Below are 18,659 nucleotides of genomic sequence, written 5' to 3'. Positions count from 1 at the left end.
GTTTCAGGGGTTAGGGAAGTTCCCTTGCCTCCCGTCCTTCAGCCAGGTAGGGGATGGTAGTCACCAGCCCCCAGTCCTCTCTCTCCTGGGCAGGGTTGTCCAGAATGACACAGCAGGAAGAGGAGTGCTGGGTTCTCCGTAAACGGTACTGACCTGCATGAACTTTGAACGGACATGGGGATGTGTGACCCAGGGATGGCTATGAACAGTGGAGTCACAAGAGAACACTGTGATGGGTGCGCAGGGGAAAGGAAGTGAAGGTTCCTGGCGACACAGCCCATCTGTGGACGGTTAGCCTGGGCAGAAACAAGGACAAAGGAGAAGTGGTTTTTGGAAGGAATGGTACTCTGGGCAGATAGGGATCTCTTTCCAAGATTAAAACCATGCCGATTGCAATAAATGAGCAGGTCAGAAGGAAGAAAGTATTTCGCCAAGGAGAAGGACCTGTTTGTTGCTGGCCTGTCTCAGAGGTTGAAGCCTAGTTGAAATCTGCTTGAGGCCTTATGGACTGGGCTTTCAGGGCAATGAGCATCACCTAACAGCGGTGGAGAAGAAACCTAGACATTTTTAAAGAGAAAAGCCATTCAGAGACTGCCAAGGATCTGATAATTCTGATTTTCTGTGAGTTTTATCAACGTTGTAATGACAGACACTAAGCAATTTTGTATGCGCTGATGTTGGGTAGATACGGCCAGCAGGAAAGTGGAGGGCAGCAAAATTTGTACAGGCTGAGTCTATGGTTGTTTAACCCTCACGCTGTTCTCTGTTTCTAGAAATGTGTTCTGACATTGGCCTTCTCCCCCACGGGAGAAAGAGTCGAGCTCCTTCCTCCTCTCTGGTCTCAGTACACTTCTGTGAGTTGATAACTGGATAAATATCACTAAATACTACTGGTGCATCCTGGAAAGGGAAGAGGGTTCCTTGTTAATTCTTGCACCCTATAAATAATGACCTTGCTGAGTCTCTCTGCCTGCTTTAGAGTTGTATATATTGCAGTCTCTTGAAATGGAAGCCAGTCAGGTTCAGTCCCACCCAAGGCCGTGCTAGTCACGTGACTGTGGCAAGTCAGTACCCCGATGGCTGTGTTGGTAAAGAGTTACACCCAGCACCTACATCTCAGTGGGATGCTCTTAGTTCTACTTGGAGTTCCCTGCATGGTCTAGTGACGGGTGTGAGATTTTAATCAGCATCATTTATTTTTTTCTTTTACCCAGCCCTTCCTTCCTTTCTCACCGTGTCTGTCCTGGGGCAGCAACCCTGTGGGTGTCCCATGGCAAAGGGTAGCTACGAATGACCTAGCACAAAATCGTGAACTTAAAACATCATGAGGGGTTTTATTGTTTGTTTTGTTTTGCAACTTTATTTGGGAGGAACAGGTGCCAACGGCACACTGTTGAAAGTAAACCGTTGATGATATCCTGCCTTAATGTCAAAAAGTTGGGCCTGTCTGATGGACTAGTGCAGTTGGCTTCCTTCCGTGGACTGCGAAGTCTCAGTTGGCCTTAGTGAAGCTGCTCAACCCTAATGTCCCTGCCGCAGTTCCCCTCCGTGACCTCCTCTTTCTCCAAGCCTCCCTTCTAAGGTTGTGTTTAGGCAGCGCTGATGGAGAGGCCCACAGGCACTTTGCCTATCTCCCACTCAGTCAGAAATGCTGAGAGGTTCCCAACCAGCTGCTGAACAAAAAAGCCAGGCGCCTTAGCCAGCACTGGCTGCAGAGGCAGGCTTGGATGTGCACGGGTCACAGCATCTTAGAGTGCCAGACTGGGCAGGCTCGATACTTACTTGCAGAAGGAACACTCAACTATGAGCAGTGACTGTCAAGGCACCTGTTAACTTTTTAATTATATTTTATTTAGTGTGTGTGTATGACATGCATACACATGTCAAGTTGGAGGTCAGAGAACAACTTTCTTTTTCTTTTTTTTTTTTAATTGAAAATAGATTCTTTTGTCACATAATATGTCCTAAGTATGTTTTCCTCCCCCTCTATGCCTCCCAGTTCCTCCCATCTCCTCCCTCCCCTCCAGACCCACTCCCTTTATGTCTCCCATAGAACAGGCTTCTAAGAGATGATAAAATGTACTAAGATAAAATAAAAACTATCATAATGAAATAGGAGCAGACAAACAAACAGGAGGAAAAGAGCCCAAGAGAAGACACAAGACCCAGAGACCCACTCAAACACATGCTCAGAAATCCCATGGAGACACTAAACTGGAAGCCATAATATATACACAGAGGACCTGGTGCTGACCCGCGCCTGCCCTGGGCACGTGGCTTCAGTCTCTGTGAGCGCGTATGAACTTGGCTCCAGTTGATTTAAAGGGCCTCATTCTCCCAGTTCCTCATCCCGTCTGGCTCTTACACTCTATGTCTCCTCTTCCATGGGTTCTCTGAGCGCTGGCCAGAGGGATTTGATGGAGACATCCCATTTAGGGCTGAGTGTTCCACGGTTTCTCGCTCTCTGGGTAAGGTCTGGCTGTGGGTCTCTGTATTTGTTCCCATCTGTGGCAGGAGGAAGCTTCCCTGATAATGACTGAGCAAGGCGCTAATATATGAGCCCAGCAGAATGTCATTAGGAGTCATTTGATCGCTAATTTGTTTTTTAAGACCAGTAGTATTGGGTTTTACTCTAGGCCCTAGGTCCCTGGGCTGGTCTGTGGTGTTGGTCACCCAAGCAGTGTCAGCTATGGGTTCCATCTTGTGGCCTGGGCCTTATACCAAGTCAGATGTCGGTGACTCCCACACGCCATGTGCCCCATTATACCAGTGTCCTGGCAGGCGGGACAGACTGTAGATCAGGTTCTGCGGCTTGGCCAGTGGTTATGTTTCTCTTTGGTAGCACGCAGAGGACCTTCCTGTACCCAAGCCACCAGAACGTAGGGGAGACGGCTCCACATAGGCCCGGCTCGGCTTCTCCCCGCCCAGTGAGTTGTGTAGGTGTTGTCTTCAGCAATGGGGCTTTGCTGTCTCAGCATCAGCCTGGGTGGTTTGAGATTCCCATGGACCCCTTTGGCCAACGACTCAATGAAACCTAGCCCTAGTACTGGAAGCTTCATTTGGCGACAAGAAATGGCAGTTAGGATTGTCTCCCCCATACGTTGGGTATTTCATTTAGATCACCTTCATCCATGTATATATTTCAGGAAATTTCTACTGTATCAGGTTTGAATATGACCCTTCAAATGCTCCTTCATTTTAGCTGTATTTCCCCATATTTCCTCCCTCAAACCTCTCTCTGCTCCACCCTTGATCCTCCCATTCCAGTGTGCTCCTAATCCATCCATGATTATCTGTTCTTCCCTTTTCTAGCAAGATCTCTCTGTGCCCTCCCTCTGTGGTTCTACAGTCATAGTTTGGGTGTCACTTACTTCACAGCTGTATTCACGCAGAAGCCAATATGCACCAGAGTTGGCTTCTGGGTCTGAATTACCTCTCCCAGGGTGATTTTTTTCTAGTTCTATCCATTTTCCTGCAAATTTTATAATGCCATTTTCACAGCTGAGTAATATTCCATTTTGTAAATGCACATTTTCTTTATCCATTCCTCACTTGAGGGAGTTACATTGTTTCTGGTTTCCGGCTGTTATGAACAGAGCAGCAGTGAACATGGCTGCTGCTTCATAGGCTCCCCTCTTGGAGCAGTTGGTTCAAGTCGTCCTTGGAAAGCTACAAGTTCTTTCTTGTAAGATGAAGTGTCCTTTGGGTATATGCCCGAGTGGTATAGCTGGATTTTGAGGTATATCAGTTCCCATCTTCCTGAGGAACAGCCACACTGATCTCCGTAGTGACTGTACAAATTTACACTCCCACCAGCAATGGACGAGTGTTCAGAGGGACAGCTTCAAGAGTTGGTGCTCTCTGTCATGTGAGTCCTGGGATTTGAACTGGGGTCCTCAGGCTTTGCAACCTGTCAGTTTCCTGAGTGTGTTCTTCTGCCTGCCTCAGGGACTTTGCTCATGCTCTTCCTCCAGGGACCTCCCCTTCCTCCCTCTCTGCGGTGTTCACACCTCTTTCCCTTTTCTCTATGCCTGCCTTGTTAACTCCCTAGCTATCTCTTCTTCTAAGAAGATTCCCAATTCTTAAAATAGGTTAGATTTATTTTTCATCCCCCGTGGCAAGGTAGTTGCATCTTTTATCGTGTGACTCTCCAGAACTGAGCTGAATGCTCCAGCCCTCTCTGAAGGTGCTGAGCCCATGGCATGCGGCTGGCACCAGGTTCATGATCCGCTACAGAGACCTGATAGGTGAACAGAGGCATGGACGGATATAGATTCCTTCATAGACTCCCCATTTGGAGCTGTGTGGTTCAAGACATCCTTGGAAAGCTGAGGGGGTATTCAGATGACTTCATAGAACATTGGGATAAGTGTGAAGTTCTACCCTCGGCCACCAAGTCCCTGCATGCCCTAGCCCTTCCTGACTTCCTGGTGCTCTTCCATGACCCCTCTTCCCCATCCCAGTGATCTCCTGGATTCTCCCCACTCTCCAAGCCCACTTCTGCCTTGGGCCTCTGCCCTCCGGTGTCACCTCCTTGACCAGCGGTTGGTGTCCCTGCTACTTCACACTGACCTCAGGCCCACCTTTCCCATCCTAGGGTTTTTACTTAGCACACTTCATGCTCCGAAGTCATCTCATTGTCTGTCTGGGTCTGTCTCCACTGTGGGACGTAGTTCCTCCCAGTCAGGACTTGATTGGTTTTTTTGATCATCTCTAGATCTTTAGCCTAGCCTGGAGCAGAAGGCACCACATCAATATTTGGCGAACATTGGAAAGAATAAAGGTAAATAAGGGGAGGGGCTGTCTTTGTGGTCCAGCCCCTTCCTGGATAGAACTCAGGGGCCCCTGGGCTAGGGCCTGTGGCGTCGCCGTGGTAACCACTGACCTCAAGAGCCCTTTGGAGAGGCCACAGCTGTTGCCTCCTAGGGTCCAAATTCTCCTGTGTGTGTCCCCACCAGTGTGGAGCCAGGGAAGAGAAAAGAGAGGCTGGGAGAAAATGAGACACAGGACATGGCAGCACCATTCCTCTGGTAACGACCTGGGCTCTGGGGAAGGGATCTGGAGACAGGTCCTCCTTGGCAGCCATCTGCGTGCCATACTGACCCTTTCATGTAGTGTTTGTACAGTCGTGGGTTCCTACAGTGGAAGACTGCTCCTACAGTGCGCACTGAGTAACACCTTCTATTAAAAACCCGGTGATACTTTCTGTCAGGCAGCCTTTTCTTGGGTGTTACATAAGACATTCCTGTTGTCAGCGGTTCCTCAGACGCAGACACTCCCGCTGACAGGGCTGGCTGCTTCCTAGCTGCCTGCACGCTTCCTGGCCTGGCAAGCCAGGCCTTGTGAGCTGCTCCCAAGGCACCACCACCTATCCATGTCCTTCCTCCCAAGTCTTTGGGTCCTAGATTGGCAAACTCTTCACTCTTCCCAGAACTCGCCTGGCCTTCGATTGCTCTGTGCCCTTGTCTCTGACCACAGCCCTTGTGCCTAAAATACCTCACTTCACCCTTTTGATCTGACCGTGAGGCAGCCAGGCTGAGATGGACACTGAGTTCCCTCAGCCATGGCATCTTCACATACATGCTGCTTGTTCACGGAGGCCACATGCCAGAGTGCTTGAAGTTAGGCAGCCCCGGCTCAGCTCAGCCACGCCTGCCTGAGTTTCCCCACCTGGGTTAGCTTCCTCCCAACAAATCAGAGACCGGGGGCTGTCTGCCTCGGTGTCTCCGAGGAGTAGAGATGAGGCAGGTGACACAGGGTAGCTGGCATGTGGTAAATACTTGGCCACGGCTGTGGTTCACATGCCCACTGGCTATCTGGCCATATCTCTCAGCAGTGTGTTCCTGGTCCTGGGAGATGGTACCTTCCCTATTTTCCTATGACCCTTGAGACCAAGTGGGTTAAGTGCTTTGCCATTTCTATTTTAGGGCATCTTTGGGGAACCCTAATAGGCAGGCTTTGAGGAACCCAACACCACATAGCTAGTGAGTGGTGAGGCCGGGACTTGAACTCGAGTTCCCTAGTTCTAACCCTTGCAGCCACCAAGACCAGTTCCGTCTTTCCTTTCACCTTATACCGACTACATCACCCTGGATCCCTTTGTGTCAGCCGCCTCCTTCCTTGTTCTGATTCCTTGAAGGGCTCGTTCCCTTGCTGTCTTCGCCTCAGTCCAAATTTCTCTTCTTCTGACACCTCTTCTGATAGAGGGTTTCCCTGTCTGTTATTCCAGTAACTGTTTTTTGTCTGTTTTGTTTTCATTAGCCATCCCTGCCAACTGGTTACTTAAGTGTTCTTAGCTTTTGGGGACAAGATACTGACCAAGGCAAATAAGGCTGTTACATTTTAAGGCTGAGGAAGATAAATTACAGAAAACAAATAAATAAGCCTTGAGACCCTAGTCCACTGGAGATAATGTTGGTTCTGGCTGAATAACTTCTGTTAGAATTGGAATGAACAAGTAGATAGGAAATCTCAGGCTCCTCTGCAAGCCTTGAGGAGTGTGGGCTTCTGAGAGTCATTTTAATCAGCTCCCCTAATATATCAGCACGTGTTTGTGGTGCAGAAGTCTAAGTCTGGGCCGCCTGGGACCTGCTGCCTCCTGGATGCGGCAACTTCCTACTTCTTCCACAGCCTCCTGGGAAACCCAGTACCATATGTGGTTCTCCTCAATGTCATCCTGTGAAACAGAGGAAAGTCATAGAAATCAGGGTTTCCCAGTCTCCGAGCCAAGCTGGGTGAGCGCCGGGAAGTGAAACTCGGCAGGCACAGTCTCATCTTCCTTCCAGTTGTGTGCCCACTGAAAGGAGTGGGTGCAGCCCAGTAGCCCCAGCTGAAGGGAGTGAGTGCAGCTCAGAAGCCCCAGCTGAAGGGAGTGGGTGCAGCTCAGAAGCCCCAACTCACAGCCATCCTCACAGCCTTCGCTATGTTTGCTGCAAGCTTGGTTTTCACTACAGGAAGTCATAGAGTGTGAGTGAAAAGCTCCTTCCTCTGTCCTGCAAGATGGCGCCCTGTGGCAGGGTTCTTCACAGCGGGCCTTGCTTTATAGATTCCACTTCGAGTATCTGTAAATAGAAATATCAGAACATGGCGAGAACATTGCTCTGAGGTTTGACTTAGACCAATATATGACAATACCTTCCTGAGTGACCCTTGCCATATGGAATACAACAGGAACTTCATATTGTCTGTCGGGGAGGAATGCATCCAGCCGTGTTTATTTAGCAACATTTCTGGGGCCAGGCATAGTGTGCAGCTGGGTTCAAAATGGTAAACAGAAGCTGGGGGTGGCGGTACATGCCTAGAATCCAGCATATGGAAGGTGGCAGGACTGAAAATTAGAGGCCAGCCTGGGCTTCGTCTTGAGACCGTGTCCAAACAAAGGGGGAGATTGGACAGATGGTTCAACAGTTAAGAGCACTTATTGCTCTTTCAGAGGACCTGGGCTTGGTTCCCAGCACCCTCATGGTGGTTCACAGTCATCAGTAACTCTAAACCCACTGGATCTGACTTCTGAGGGCACAGGGCACACATGACACATATGTAGAGGGAAAACATTCATGCACATCAAATGCATATAAAGATTCTTTTAAAGTCTGAGAGTAGACATTAAAGGGTCCTGGTAAATGGAGACTGTGCTTTGTTTCCCGGCCGCCTGGACCCAAATAATCACACAGAAACTATATTAATTACAACACTGTTTGGCCAATGGCTCAGGCATATTTCTAGCTAGCTCTTACATCTTACATTAACCCATTTCTATTAATCTATGTACCGCCACAAGGCTGTGGCTTACTGGTAATTTTCTGGCATTTTCTACTTCGGCATCTCCTTGACTCTGCCTACTCTCTCTCTCTCTATATATATATATCTCTGTTCGGATTTCCCACTTGACTTTACTCTGCTAAGCTGTTGGCCAGAACAGCTTTATTCATCAACCAATAAAAACAACACATATACAGAGGACATCCCACATCTGGTACTCCCCTCTAGAGTTCAGGAGATAATGTCTGCCTTGCTCTCAGATGATCACGGAGGCTAGAAGCCAGTCTGTTTGTGGTTTTGTCGCTCATAGTTTGTCTCTAACACAGCATCTCACATCACAAAAGGATGCTTGTTGAATTTTGCCTTTTCTAAGTTGGGAAAGGGCCTTTGATGTGCTGTGTTTTTCACTGCCTACATGATGAAGATGACTAGGGAATCCTGCAGCTGTGTGGACAGATGTACTTATAAGCTACACATTCTTTGACATCTTCTGGCAGTAATGTGGCATGTATTGAGGCGAGGCTGGGCACTCTATGCTTGAGTCTGATGTGGACTCTGAAGAAAACACCAAATGGACTTCATTCCTGAGTTGTTTGAGCTCTGAAATGAAGCCTGCCACACCCGGCAAAGGCTGACAAGGAAGTAGGGAAGCAGATTTAGCAAGAATTGTCATGTGTAGGTAGAGTGTTAGCGAGCGTTCTGACACAAATCAGGTTGTGCTCGAGGCTGCAGCCCTGGCACCGTCTGGGTGCCACGTGGCTTTGCAGGAGGAAGATGAGGCTCAGCCCACACTTGGGGTACTGAGGTTACAACCTTTGGGTGCTGGCCCTGTCCTCCACCAGTGGGGTGACTGACAAATTTTCAAAGCGGTTGCTCTAAGTTTTAGCTTTCTTACCTCAAAATGTGCTGACCCACCCCACCTCCTTCCTCTTTGGGGGTGGAGTGTAGATGTGCATGCCAGAGGTTCCAAACCTTAATTTTTGAGATAGTGTCTCTCATTAAACTTGGATCTCACTGATTTGGCCCCAGGGCGCGCCCTTTCTTAGGCTCCCCAGCCCTGGGATGACAGGCACACCGTCAAGCCCAACTTTTTACATGGATGTTAGCAATTTGAACTTGGGGTCTCGTGCTTTCTCAACAAACCACTTCACCCACTGAACTGTCTCCACAGCCTTAAAACACCCCCTTAACAACTCCTAGCTCATTTTGATCCCAGCTCATGGTGATCCATGTCCCGATTTGAACAATGTGGAACACATCCCAAGCATTCGATACAGGCTGGCCTTTGTTACTGAATCACGTACAACATAAAGGTGCATGAACACAGGGCCTCATTGAAATCTAATATGTGTGTCATTCTGGTCGAGAGGGACTAACTTCAAACTGTCCCATCCACCCAGTCTGGACTGCAAGACTCTAGGAAGCATGGGCTCTCCAAGTGCTCACCCCATAGTCTGGAACCAGCAAGTTGACCTGTTTGCCAGATGTTCACAAGGACATTGATTAGATGTTTAGAAACCTGTATAACAACAAAGCAGGAGAAATTTCTTCCAAGAAATAATTGAAATAAGAGACCTTGGACCAGAAAGTAGAGACGTGGGTTTGTTTCCCATCTCTGCCTGGAGTCAGGAGACTAGATATATTTTGAGTGTTCCCTGGCTGAGAGTGGAGAACAGCCTGGCTACAGACACAGCATGTCTGTAGGGAACCATGGGTGTGCAACAGTAGGCAGAAAACCTGACGGCGTCCGGTGTCTTTTCGTTTCATGGCCCCTTTTACTGTCCCCTGTCCTTGGGCTGGGCTTTCATTCTTCGCTGGTTCTGGGACTGAGCAACAGAAGGAGAACAGGAGAGGAAAATTCTTGCCTGATTTATGATATGGTAACCAGGGACTGTACCATTCTGGCCTACCCAGGATGGAGAACAAGCTCGTTGCCAACTTTATCAGAAAACCTCTCCTATAGCAGTGGGCTCTCATGGCTGGGTCAGGCCCTTCCAAGGTTAACAGGACTGAGTTGGGTACAATCCAGTAAGTGACAGCAAGACTCTCCCTTGGGTCCTAGTCTCATGAAAGGGAGAAGGTAGAGTGTGTGTGTGTGTGTGTGTGTGTGTGTGTGTGTGTGTGTGTGAAGATATGTGTCTCCGTGTACATGCGAGCAGCCAGGTATGTGTCCTTACCTGAGAATCAGGGACTAGCCCAGACCAATAGCAGCAATAGCACTGCTCTGCATGTGTTTGTGTGCGTGCGTGCGTGCATGCATGCGTGTGTGTGTGTGTGTGTGAATATTCATGTGCATGTGGGTGCACGTGTGTGTGTGCATGTGTACAGAGAGCAGAGGACATCTTCAAGTGCCACCCCTCAGGCACTGTCTATCTAGTTTTTGAAACAGGGTGTCACTGTCTTGACGGTCACATGGTAAATGAGGCTGGCTTGTCAGCAAGCCCCGGAGATCTGCCATCTTTGCCTCACTGATGCCAGGATTCTAGGCATATAATAATGAGCTGAGCTCAGACTCTGGAGCTTGCCTCACTGAGCCATTTCCTGGGCTGCAGATACCAATGTGGTGGTGTGGTTTGATGGAGACAGATGCCATCGTCGTCAGCCATGGGTGCTGCCAAGGAACTGAGTCAGGGCTAGAAGTGAGCAAATCACAGTGATAACTTTCCAGAGAAGGCTGGAAAGTGTACTGGAGACCCATTGGCTCTGGGATGTAATGTTTAGCAAACACCCACCTTGCACCTCCCAGCTTTGCAATGTTACAAGCGTCTGGCTTCCGCGCCGTGTGGTTGAGCCTTGTGTTCCGTGATTTCAGCTTCTGCACTCCTCGGGATTGCTCGGAAACACCAGATTTCCATTTCCTCTCAACAAGCTGGCCTTTGTTCTTCTCCTTGGATGTCTTCCCTAACTTGTCTGTAATTTTGGAAGCAGCTTTTAAAAGAACGGCTGGTTGGGTCATCGCTATAAAACAGAACAAAATGCAGCCCTTCTCCCTGATGCTTGCCCTCACTTGGTTCTCACTTGGTGGAGCATGCTCACCTGCCCAGCTTCCTTCTGCAGCTTGTGACCTAAGGTCCTCATTAAGGATTTTCCCTCAGCTTCGGAAGAATAGGGTTCAGGTTACCGAGCCTTCCTCTAAGTCCCAGCCACTTTCTAGAAAAAACAGAGACTAAGATCATTGCATGTGGGAGAGCGGTTCTGAGAGCTGGATAAGAGAGGAGGGAGGGACGTGCCAGCCTCCACATTACGAAGGCAGTGAGGGTCGGGGTGGTGGTGCATGCCTGCAATCGTGGCATGAGATGCCAAGACAGGAGCATCACCAGCATGAGTTGCATATTGACACTGAGGATAAAATGAGCTGTACTTTGAGACTATTTAATAGGAAGGGAGAGAAGGTGAAGAAAGTGGCAAGAGTATTGAAAACCACATAGCCATGAGTGCAGCCAGTCCTGGCTTAGGACCACTCTGTATTCCCAAGAATTGCCACATTATGTAAAATCACACGATAAAGAATACAGAATTTGAGGGAAACATTATGTTTAGGGAGACAAGACTCATAAACAGTCACACACACATAGTAGGATCATAACAAATAACAACAGTACAGCTTGGCACAAGCCTGATCGTTAAGGATGTGCAAATCCAAAGGCCTGAAGATGGCTTTGGAAGCAGATGTCCGAAAGCTGACTCACTGTGACTTATCGTGATGTCACTGGGTAGCCTGTGAGCCGTGCAGGCAGAAGTGCAGCTTTGAGAATCTTGAGGTAGCAGGTGAACGTTTGAGGCGAGGACTTTTGTGTATTCTTCTGGGCTCTGTTCAGCTGTTTGCAGTTTTCTTCCTCCGTGTAAGGATCATCCTGGAAGAAATGGAGCCCAAGGAAACACAGGTGTGGCCCCGTGCTTGACTCCTCCCTCTGAGAGCACAGCATTGGGCTATGCTGTGTTCAAAGGACACAAGTGATTGCGGCAGGTGTTGTTGAATGACTGGATGAGTAGGGGGTGTTCTAGAAAATGGAATAAACTGGAGCCGGAGAGATGGCTCAGAGGTTAAGAGCACTGACTGCTCTTCCAGAGGTCCTGAGTTCAATTCCCAGCAACCACATGGTGGCTCACAACCATCTGTAATGAGATCTGGTGTCCTCTTCTGGCCTGCAGGCAGGGTACTGTATCTGTATACATAAATAAATCTTTAAAAAAATGAAAGTGGAATAAGCATTATGCTGTATTATGAACAATAGACCCCTAATTAACTTTTAGAATTGGATAGAAAAACAGAGTCCTTTAGATTTTAAAAATGCCTCATGGATACCCTGGGACCTTTGATTTCTGCTCTCACTATACTGTGGGGACCACCTGACAAAGGTGACCTCCAGCTTCCCAGCCCTCCTCTACTTCAACCAGATCCCCTGGGGTTTTGTTTTTATTTGAAGGAAAGTCTCTGACTGACAGGTAAGTTTGCAAAGCATGACCAGTTGATCAGACTATGGTTCACAAACCTTCTCGGGAGTGCATACCATTTATAGAGAAAGAGGATCCTTAGTTGGCAGTACTGGGCTTCGAACGTCCCAGAATCAGTAGATTTTGATCAAGAAATCTTCAAGTGGGTCTTGCAATGGTCATGTTGCCTCCTAGCTGCTGGGCAAACTCAGCAGTAGTGATGCGCATGGAGCTACATGGACAGTCCATTTCTGGTCCAGGCTGACCTGTGGGAAGGTTCGTGGCCGTGTTCTCTGATGGGTTTGTTATGCTCCTGTCTCGTGCACACAGCATCTCTCTGACTCACTGTTTATTTTTCCTCCTGTAGAGAGCTGGATTGAAAGATGTCTCAATGAAAGCGAGAACAAACGCTTTTCCAGCCACACACCTCTGGGGACTGTGTCTAACGATGAAAGTAAGTGCTGAGCCTCGTTCCTTTGCGGCATCCCAAAGGGCTAGGGTCCTGATGGGACTGAGAGCACTTCTGGTGTGCCAGGCTAGGGCAAGCCACCTGGAACAAGACATGCTCCAACCAGCAATGTTCTACAGAGAGTGGACTCCAGTCACGTGGGCGTGGAACTCTGGGTCAAAGCAGAGCCTTGTTTGCTGTTTATACGCCTGTCTTCCTGGTCCACACAGATCCTATTAGATGGTGCCATAATTGTGCAGATGCAGACCCTGAAGGGGAGAGCACTCTCTGACCCAGTGTTAGCATAGCTGGGTTCTAGGTTTAGGGCTTTAGAGCAACAAATGCCTTTGCTGTTGGCAAGTGGAAATGTCTTGTGGCCCTCAACTGGGAACTAGAGTTAACTGCAGGATGCAGATTCCCACATCGACGCCTGTCCTTGTGCTGCGACTGGCCTCCCGAGTGCCTTAGAGTCAGACCTGCCGATGACATGTAGCTTCCTCCTTTGGGAGCGATGCAGTCGGAACTCGGTTTTCTCCAAGGCTAAGCTGGGACCACCCCACCACCAGCCCCCAGGAGACTCCTTAAGCTTGTGCTCTTTCTTTTGTTGAGGTAGTTTCTTCCTATTCCTGATTCTCAGAGTTAATTTTTTTTATTGTAAAGTGTTTAATTTCATCAAGTGTTTTTTTCTGTGTCAATTGATATGATCACATGTTTTTTCTCTTTCTTATGTTAATGTGGTATATTAATTACAGTGGTCTTTATATGCTGTACCTTCTTCTCCCTCAAATAGTTGATCCAGCTTGGTCAGTGCAGTGTGTTCTGTATTCTAGTCGCCAGTATTTTGAGTGTGTTCGCATCAGTGCGCACGCGCGAGATGCTGGTCTGTAGTTTTCTTCTCCCGATAGTGTCTCTGTCTGACTATGGTGCTATGGTGTGATGGTTTTGAGTTTGGAAATGTGCCTGCCTCTTCCATGTTTTATGGTCTGTAGCAAGATGCTCTGAACATTCCTGTGTCTTTGGTGGATTCAGGCGCGCATTTCTGCTGAGTTTGTCACAGGGCAAATGTATACTTCGTTTTAGCAGATAGGTCTTTCTGAAGTAGCCGAGCCGATGTGGATTCCCAGATGGAGCAGAGGCTTCCGAGTGGCTGCTTTCCTCACGGCCTTTGTTGCAGCCAATCGTCCACACAAATGCCTGTTGTTATCATTGTGGTTTTAATTTGCATTTCTCAGATACCTAATGCGTATCTTACATATGCTTACATTTCCACAGCCTGCTTGTGTCTTCTTCCTGAGTGTTTTTTAGATCATGTTGTCTTCCTATATCCGATCTAGGGGGATTCACCAGGTAAAAGTAGTGTAAATACCTTCTCTCCACTTGTGGCTTGTTTTTCCACTCTGTGTGCGTGCACACGTCTGTGCCTGTACATATGCAGGTGTTTGTGGGTGTCCATGTACTTGAGTGGAGGCCAGAAGTCAACCTCTGGTGATCTGAAGGGGCAGCCCACCCTGTGTTTTGAGACAGGGTCTCTCATTGGCCTAGCACTTGCCTGAGTAGGCTGGCTGGCCGACCCCAGGCTCCAGAGAGCTTGCCCTCTCTGCAGTTTCCAGCACTGGGCTTCCAAGTGCCCTCCCCACGCCTGGCTTTCTCATGCATTCTTCAGACTTGCAAGGCGAGCACTTAATTGGCAGAGCCTTCTCCCCAGTCCCCCTTTCATTCTCTTAATGTGAATGTTAGATAACTTGACCTTTTTAATTGTTGGTTTTTCTTTAGCATTTATTTATTTTGTGTGTGCATAGTTGGGGGGTAGGTCATGCACACAGGTAGAAGCCTGAGAACATTTTCCAAGAGTTAACTTTCTCCATGTGGGTCCCAGGGATGGAGCAAGTGCCTTATCCCACGGAGCCATATCCACAGCCTCCAGACATAATAAAGCCCAATCTGCCATTGTTTTTTTCTTACAGTTAGCACTTTCTTGAGTTGAGAAAATTTGTTTGCCTTAAGGTTATGAAGATATGTTGCTATATAGGATTTCATTATTTTACCTTTGCATCAACCATCCATCTGCAATTTTTGCATGTAAGCGTGAAGGAGATGTCAAAGTTCATCAAACAGAGGTCTGTTACTGGAGAAGACCATCCATTGCCCACCAACAGGGTGCGGGGATCTGGGTCTGCAGAGTTATATTCTGCACTGTTGTTCTGTCTCTCCGTCTATCTCACACAGTCTTTGTTTCTGCACCTTTATAGGCCATGGTGCCTGCTAACAAAGACCTCATGATATTTTCCTTTGATTTTGGTTTCTTTGGGGACAGGATCTTGCTGCTTAGGCAAGGCTAGTCTGGAACTCAGTGTGTACTTGGTCTCAGACTTGTGATCCTCTTTCATCTGGCTTCCCAGTATTAAGGTTACACACAGACATCACCATGCATGACTCACAGTTTTCTTGCCATTATTTTGGACAATCTACATTCTTACAAGTCCATGCAGACTTTATAATCAGCTGGTAATATTTTACATGTAGGAAAAAAAAACCCACTAAGATTAAAAAAAAATAGGATTTCATTAAATCTGTAAAAAGTTGGGAAGGCAGAGTACTGAAGAGATGGCTCAGTAATTAATTAAGATCATCACTCCAGATGACCTGGATTTAGTTCTGGAAACTGTCTCCAGCTGCTTACAACCACCTGTAACTCCCTCTACGGGGAATCTGAAGCCTCTTCTGGCGTTCTTGGGGCACCAGCACATGTGTGGTTCATATGCACATACATGGACATACATGGACGTATACACACATCAAATCAAGATAAATAAATGTGTTTCTTCAAAGTTTGGGAAAATAAGTCGGGTAATCTGACAAAGCCCTAGGGAGGCAGAGGCAGGCAGATCTCTAAGCTTGCCTGGTCTACAGAGTGAGTTCCAGGACAGCTAGGGCTACACAGAGAAACCCTGCCTCAAAAAAACAAAACAACAGCAAAAGATTTTGGAAAAACCAACCTCGTAGCCATCTTGAATTTTTAACCTCATTTGGCCTCTATATTTAGATCATCTTCAGCTTTCCCCAGAAGTGGTCTATACACTCAGTGGGGAGTCTTTGCACCTTTCTTTAGATTTATTCCCAGGCGATTGGTGTCTTTTAGTGTTACTGTCAGTATTATTATTTTCTAATTACTCTTCACTAGTGGATTATAGTGATTGTTGAATAAGCCACCCTTGGTCAGAAGTCTCACCTTTTTGAGGATAATTTCTGGGTTACCCTGACTGCTGTGTGGTGAGAGATCCGACCTCTATGTTGATGGCATTTATTGGTTGTGATTTTTAGTGCTTGGAATGTCCTTCTCAGGTTTCTCTGAGAAACCTGTGGAGGCCTCAAAAAGGAATGCAGAGCCTCCATTTCTCCATTTGTGTTGGAGAGCTTGTGAGAGACTGACTTTGTTCTTAACTATTTGGGAGAAGTCTACAGGAATTTCCTTTGAAGGGGGGTGTTCAATGTCAGATTAAATATTTTAAGTGGGTATAAAGTTATTCATATCTTTATTACTTTTAATGAATGTTTTTAATGAATGTGTTTTCATTTTATTGATGTTTTCCTGTATGTATGTCTGTGGTGAGGGTGTTGGATCCTGGAGTTACAGACAGTTGTGAGCTGCCATGCAGGTGCTGGGAATTGAACCCTGGTCCTCTGGAAGAACAATCAGTGCTCTTAACCACTGGGCCATCTCTCCAGCCTCCAAAAATTGTTTTTTTAAGGGATGTATATTGCTTGTCTTAACATTTATGTGTCCTGGCTACTTTTTGACACTAGCTAGAGTTATCTGAGAAGAGGGAACCACAGTAGAGAAAACTGTCTCCGTCCAAGACTGGCCTGCAAGTCTTAATTAGTCTCAATTAGTGATTGATATGGGAGGGTCCAGCCCGCTGTGGATGGCTCCACCCCCAGGCACATGACTCTGGGTGTATAATGAAGCAGGCTGAACAAGTCACAATGAGGAAGCCAATAGGCAGTGTGCCTCCACGGCTTGCTCCGGCCTCCACTTCCTACCTGCAGGTTCTTGTCCAGCTTCCCTCAGTAACAGCCATATAAGTTGAAGGTGAAATAAACCCTTTCTTCCCCAACTTGCTTTTGGTCATGGTGTTTATCTCAGCAATAGAGTCTCTTAGAAAGGCAGTATGTATCCAGACTCTCCCTTCTTTTATTTCTTGTCGTATCTTCATGACTTCTCTCAGTTCACCCTTCTCTGTTGCATTTATTTCTATTCCCGTGATTATTACTTATTCCTTTCTTCCTTTGAATTTAATTTGTTGACTTTCTCTAGTTTGGTGGTAGATAATTGATTTTGAGCCTTTTTAAGATGTACATTCAAAGTTAAAAGTTTTTCTCTAAGCATAGTTTAGCTGTATGCCATAGTTTTTCCTTCCTTCCTTCCTTCCTTCCTTCCTTCCTTCCTTCCTTCCTTCCTTCCTCCCATTTGTTTTGTTTTTTCAAGGCAGAGTTTCTGTGTGTAGCTCTGGCTGCCCTAGAACTCAGTCTGTAGACCAGGCTGGCCTTGTACTCAAGAGATCCTCCTGCCTCTGCCTCCTGAGTGCTGGGGTTAAAGGTGTGTGCGTCCACCACCCAACCTGTTTTCAGTTTTCCGTCACTACTTCTTACTTGGGGCTTGTTCCCAGTTCTGAGGCTGGCTTTCTGAGCATTTGGCTGTGCTTAGCTGCTGCTCTGCTCCCAGCTCCTCCCTAGCTCCACTCTATCACAGAACCTCTGTATAATGTCAGTATTTGAAACTGTTGCCTCCCTCCTGTCCCAGCACAGGCTTTATTTTGGCAAACGCCACCTGCTTGTTTCTAGTTTTCTAGCTTGCTATATCCTCTCATCAGTGACCATCATCAGACATTTCTTCTTTATCACCACTAACATATTTTACCTTAAGTTTGCCACAGCTACACCAGCTTCTTTCTGGGTTGTTATGGTATGCTTTTCATCTTTGGTTTTTTTTTTTTTTTTTTTTTTTTTTTTTCCTGATTTTGCTGAATTCAGTATTAAGGCTTTTCGGTGTCATTTATTTGGTGCTCGTATGAAACCCAGGGTGTCACATGTGCTGAGCACATGTTCTGCTAATGAACCCCTCCTCTAGTCCCGCCATGAAGGTGGTGGTTGTAATGATCTGCCCGGTCCCTTTAAGAAACAAGTCACGCCCCCTCCCCTCCTCCCCAAGGCAAGCTGATCTTCAGCTTCTAGCCTGAGTCTCTTCCTCTCCTACTTCTCCCCTTCTGCCTTCTCTCTCTCTCTCATCCACCTCTCCCTTCTCTCTCTTTCTCTGTCTCTGTTTCTCTGCTCTTCTCCCCTTCTTTCCCCTTCATAACCCACTAAACAAATATCCAACCTAACTCTGCATGGCGTGCCTATCTGTCTGTCTCTCCTCATGGCCTCCTGCAGCCACTTGGGTAACAGCGCTGTCCCTGCCTGGGACTGGCTGCTCTTGGGACCCGCTGTTTGCTGCCGCTGCTCAGGGATCTGCACCCCAAAGGCTTCATGTGTGCTAGGCAAACCCTCTGCCACCTGGTTGCCCCAAGGTTTTTTTCCTACACCTTTAAAAAATGTCATTTGTTAATCTTCACTTCATTGGTGGTGTTATCAGCATACTTAGTGTTTCCTTTTCTTTCTCTCTTAAAATTGAACCATGTGTCCTTATTCCTTCATTCTTTTTAGTTTTTTTTGGGGGGGGGATGCAGTGGTTTGTGGAATGCTTATTTAAGATGCTTTCCTTGGCTCATTTTTTTTTTTTTTTTTTTTTGGTTTTTAGAGACAGAGTTTCTCTGTAGCTTTGGTGCCCGTTCCAGAACTAGCTCTTGTAGACCAGGCTGGCCTCGAACTCCCAGAGATCCGCCTGCCTCTGCCTCCCGAGTGCTGGGATTAAAGGCGTGCACCACCACCGCCCGGCATCCTTGGCTCATTTTCAAAGTAGACATTTTTTAGAGAGAAAATCCTGGTCTGGAGAGATGGCTCAGTGGTTAAAGTACTT

At 47.3% G+C, this 18,659-nt stretch overlaps 1 protein-coding gene across 4 annotated transcripts in view; it reads left to right on the top strand.

The window, feature by feature from the left end:
- The window catches only part of Rfx4 (regulatory factor X4), a 143,506-nt gene that overhangs the window by 13,002 nt on the left and 111,845 nt on the right, over positions 1–18,659 (top strand). For all 4 annotated transcript variants that reach the window (XM_057757695.1, XM_057757694.1, XM_057757692.1 and 1 more), the window contains exon 2: positions 12,563–12,649. In XM_057757695.1, the coding sequence (XP_057613678.1) occupies positions 12,563–12,649 (87 nt within the window). The remainder of the gene's footprint in view (positions 1–12,562; positions 12,650–18,659) is intronic.

Source organism: Chionomys nivalis, chromosome 25 (genome assembly GCF_950005125.1).
Source record: "Chionomys nivalis chromosome 25, mChiNiv1.1, whole genome shotgun sequence".
Lineage (NCBI taxonomy): Eukaryota > Metazoa > Chordata > Mammalia > Rodentia > Cricetidae > Chionomys > Chionomys nivalis.
The sequence above is the reverse complement of the archived record's forward strand: the minus strand, read 5'-3'. Positions and strand labels throughout refer to the sequence as shown.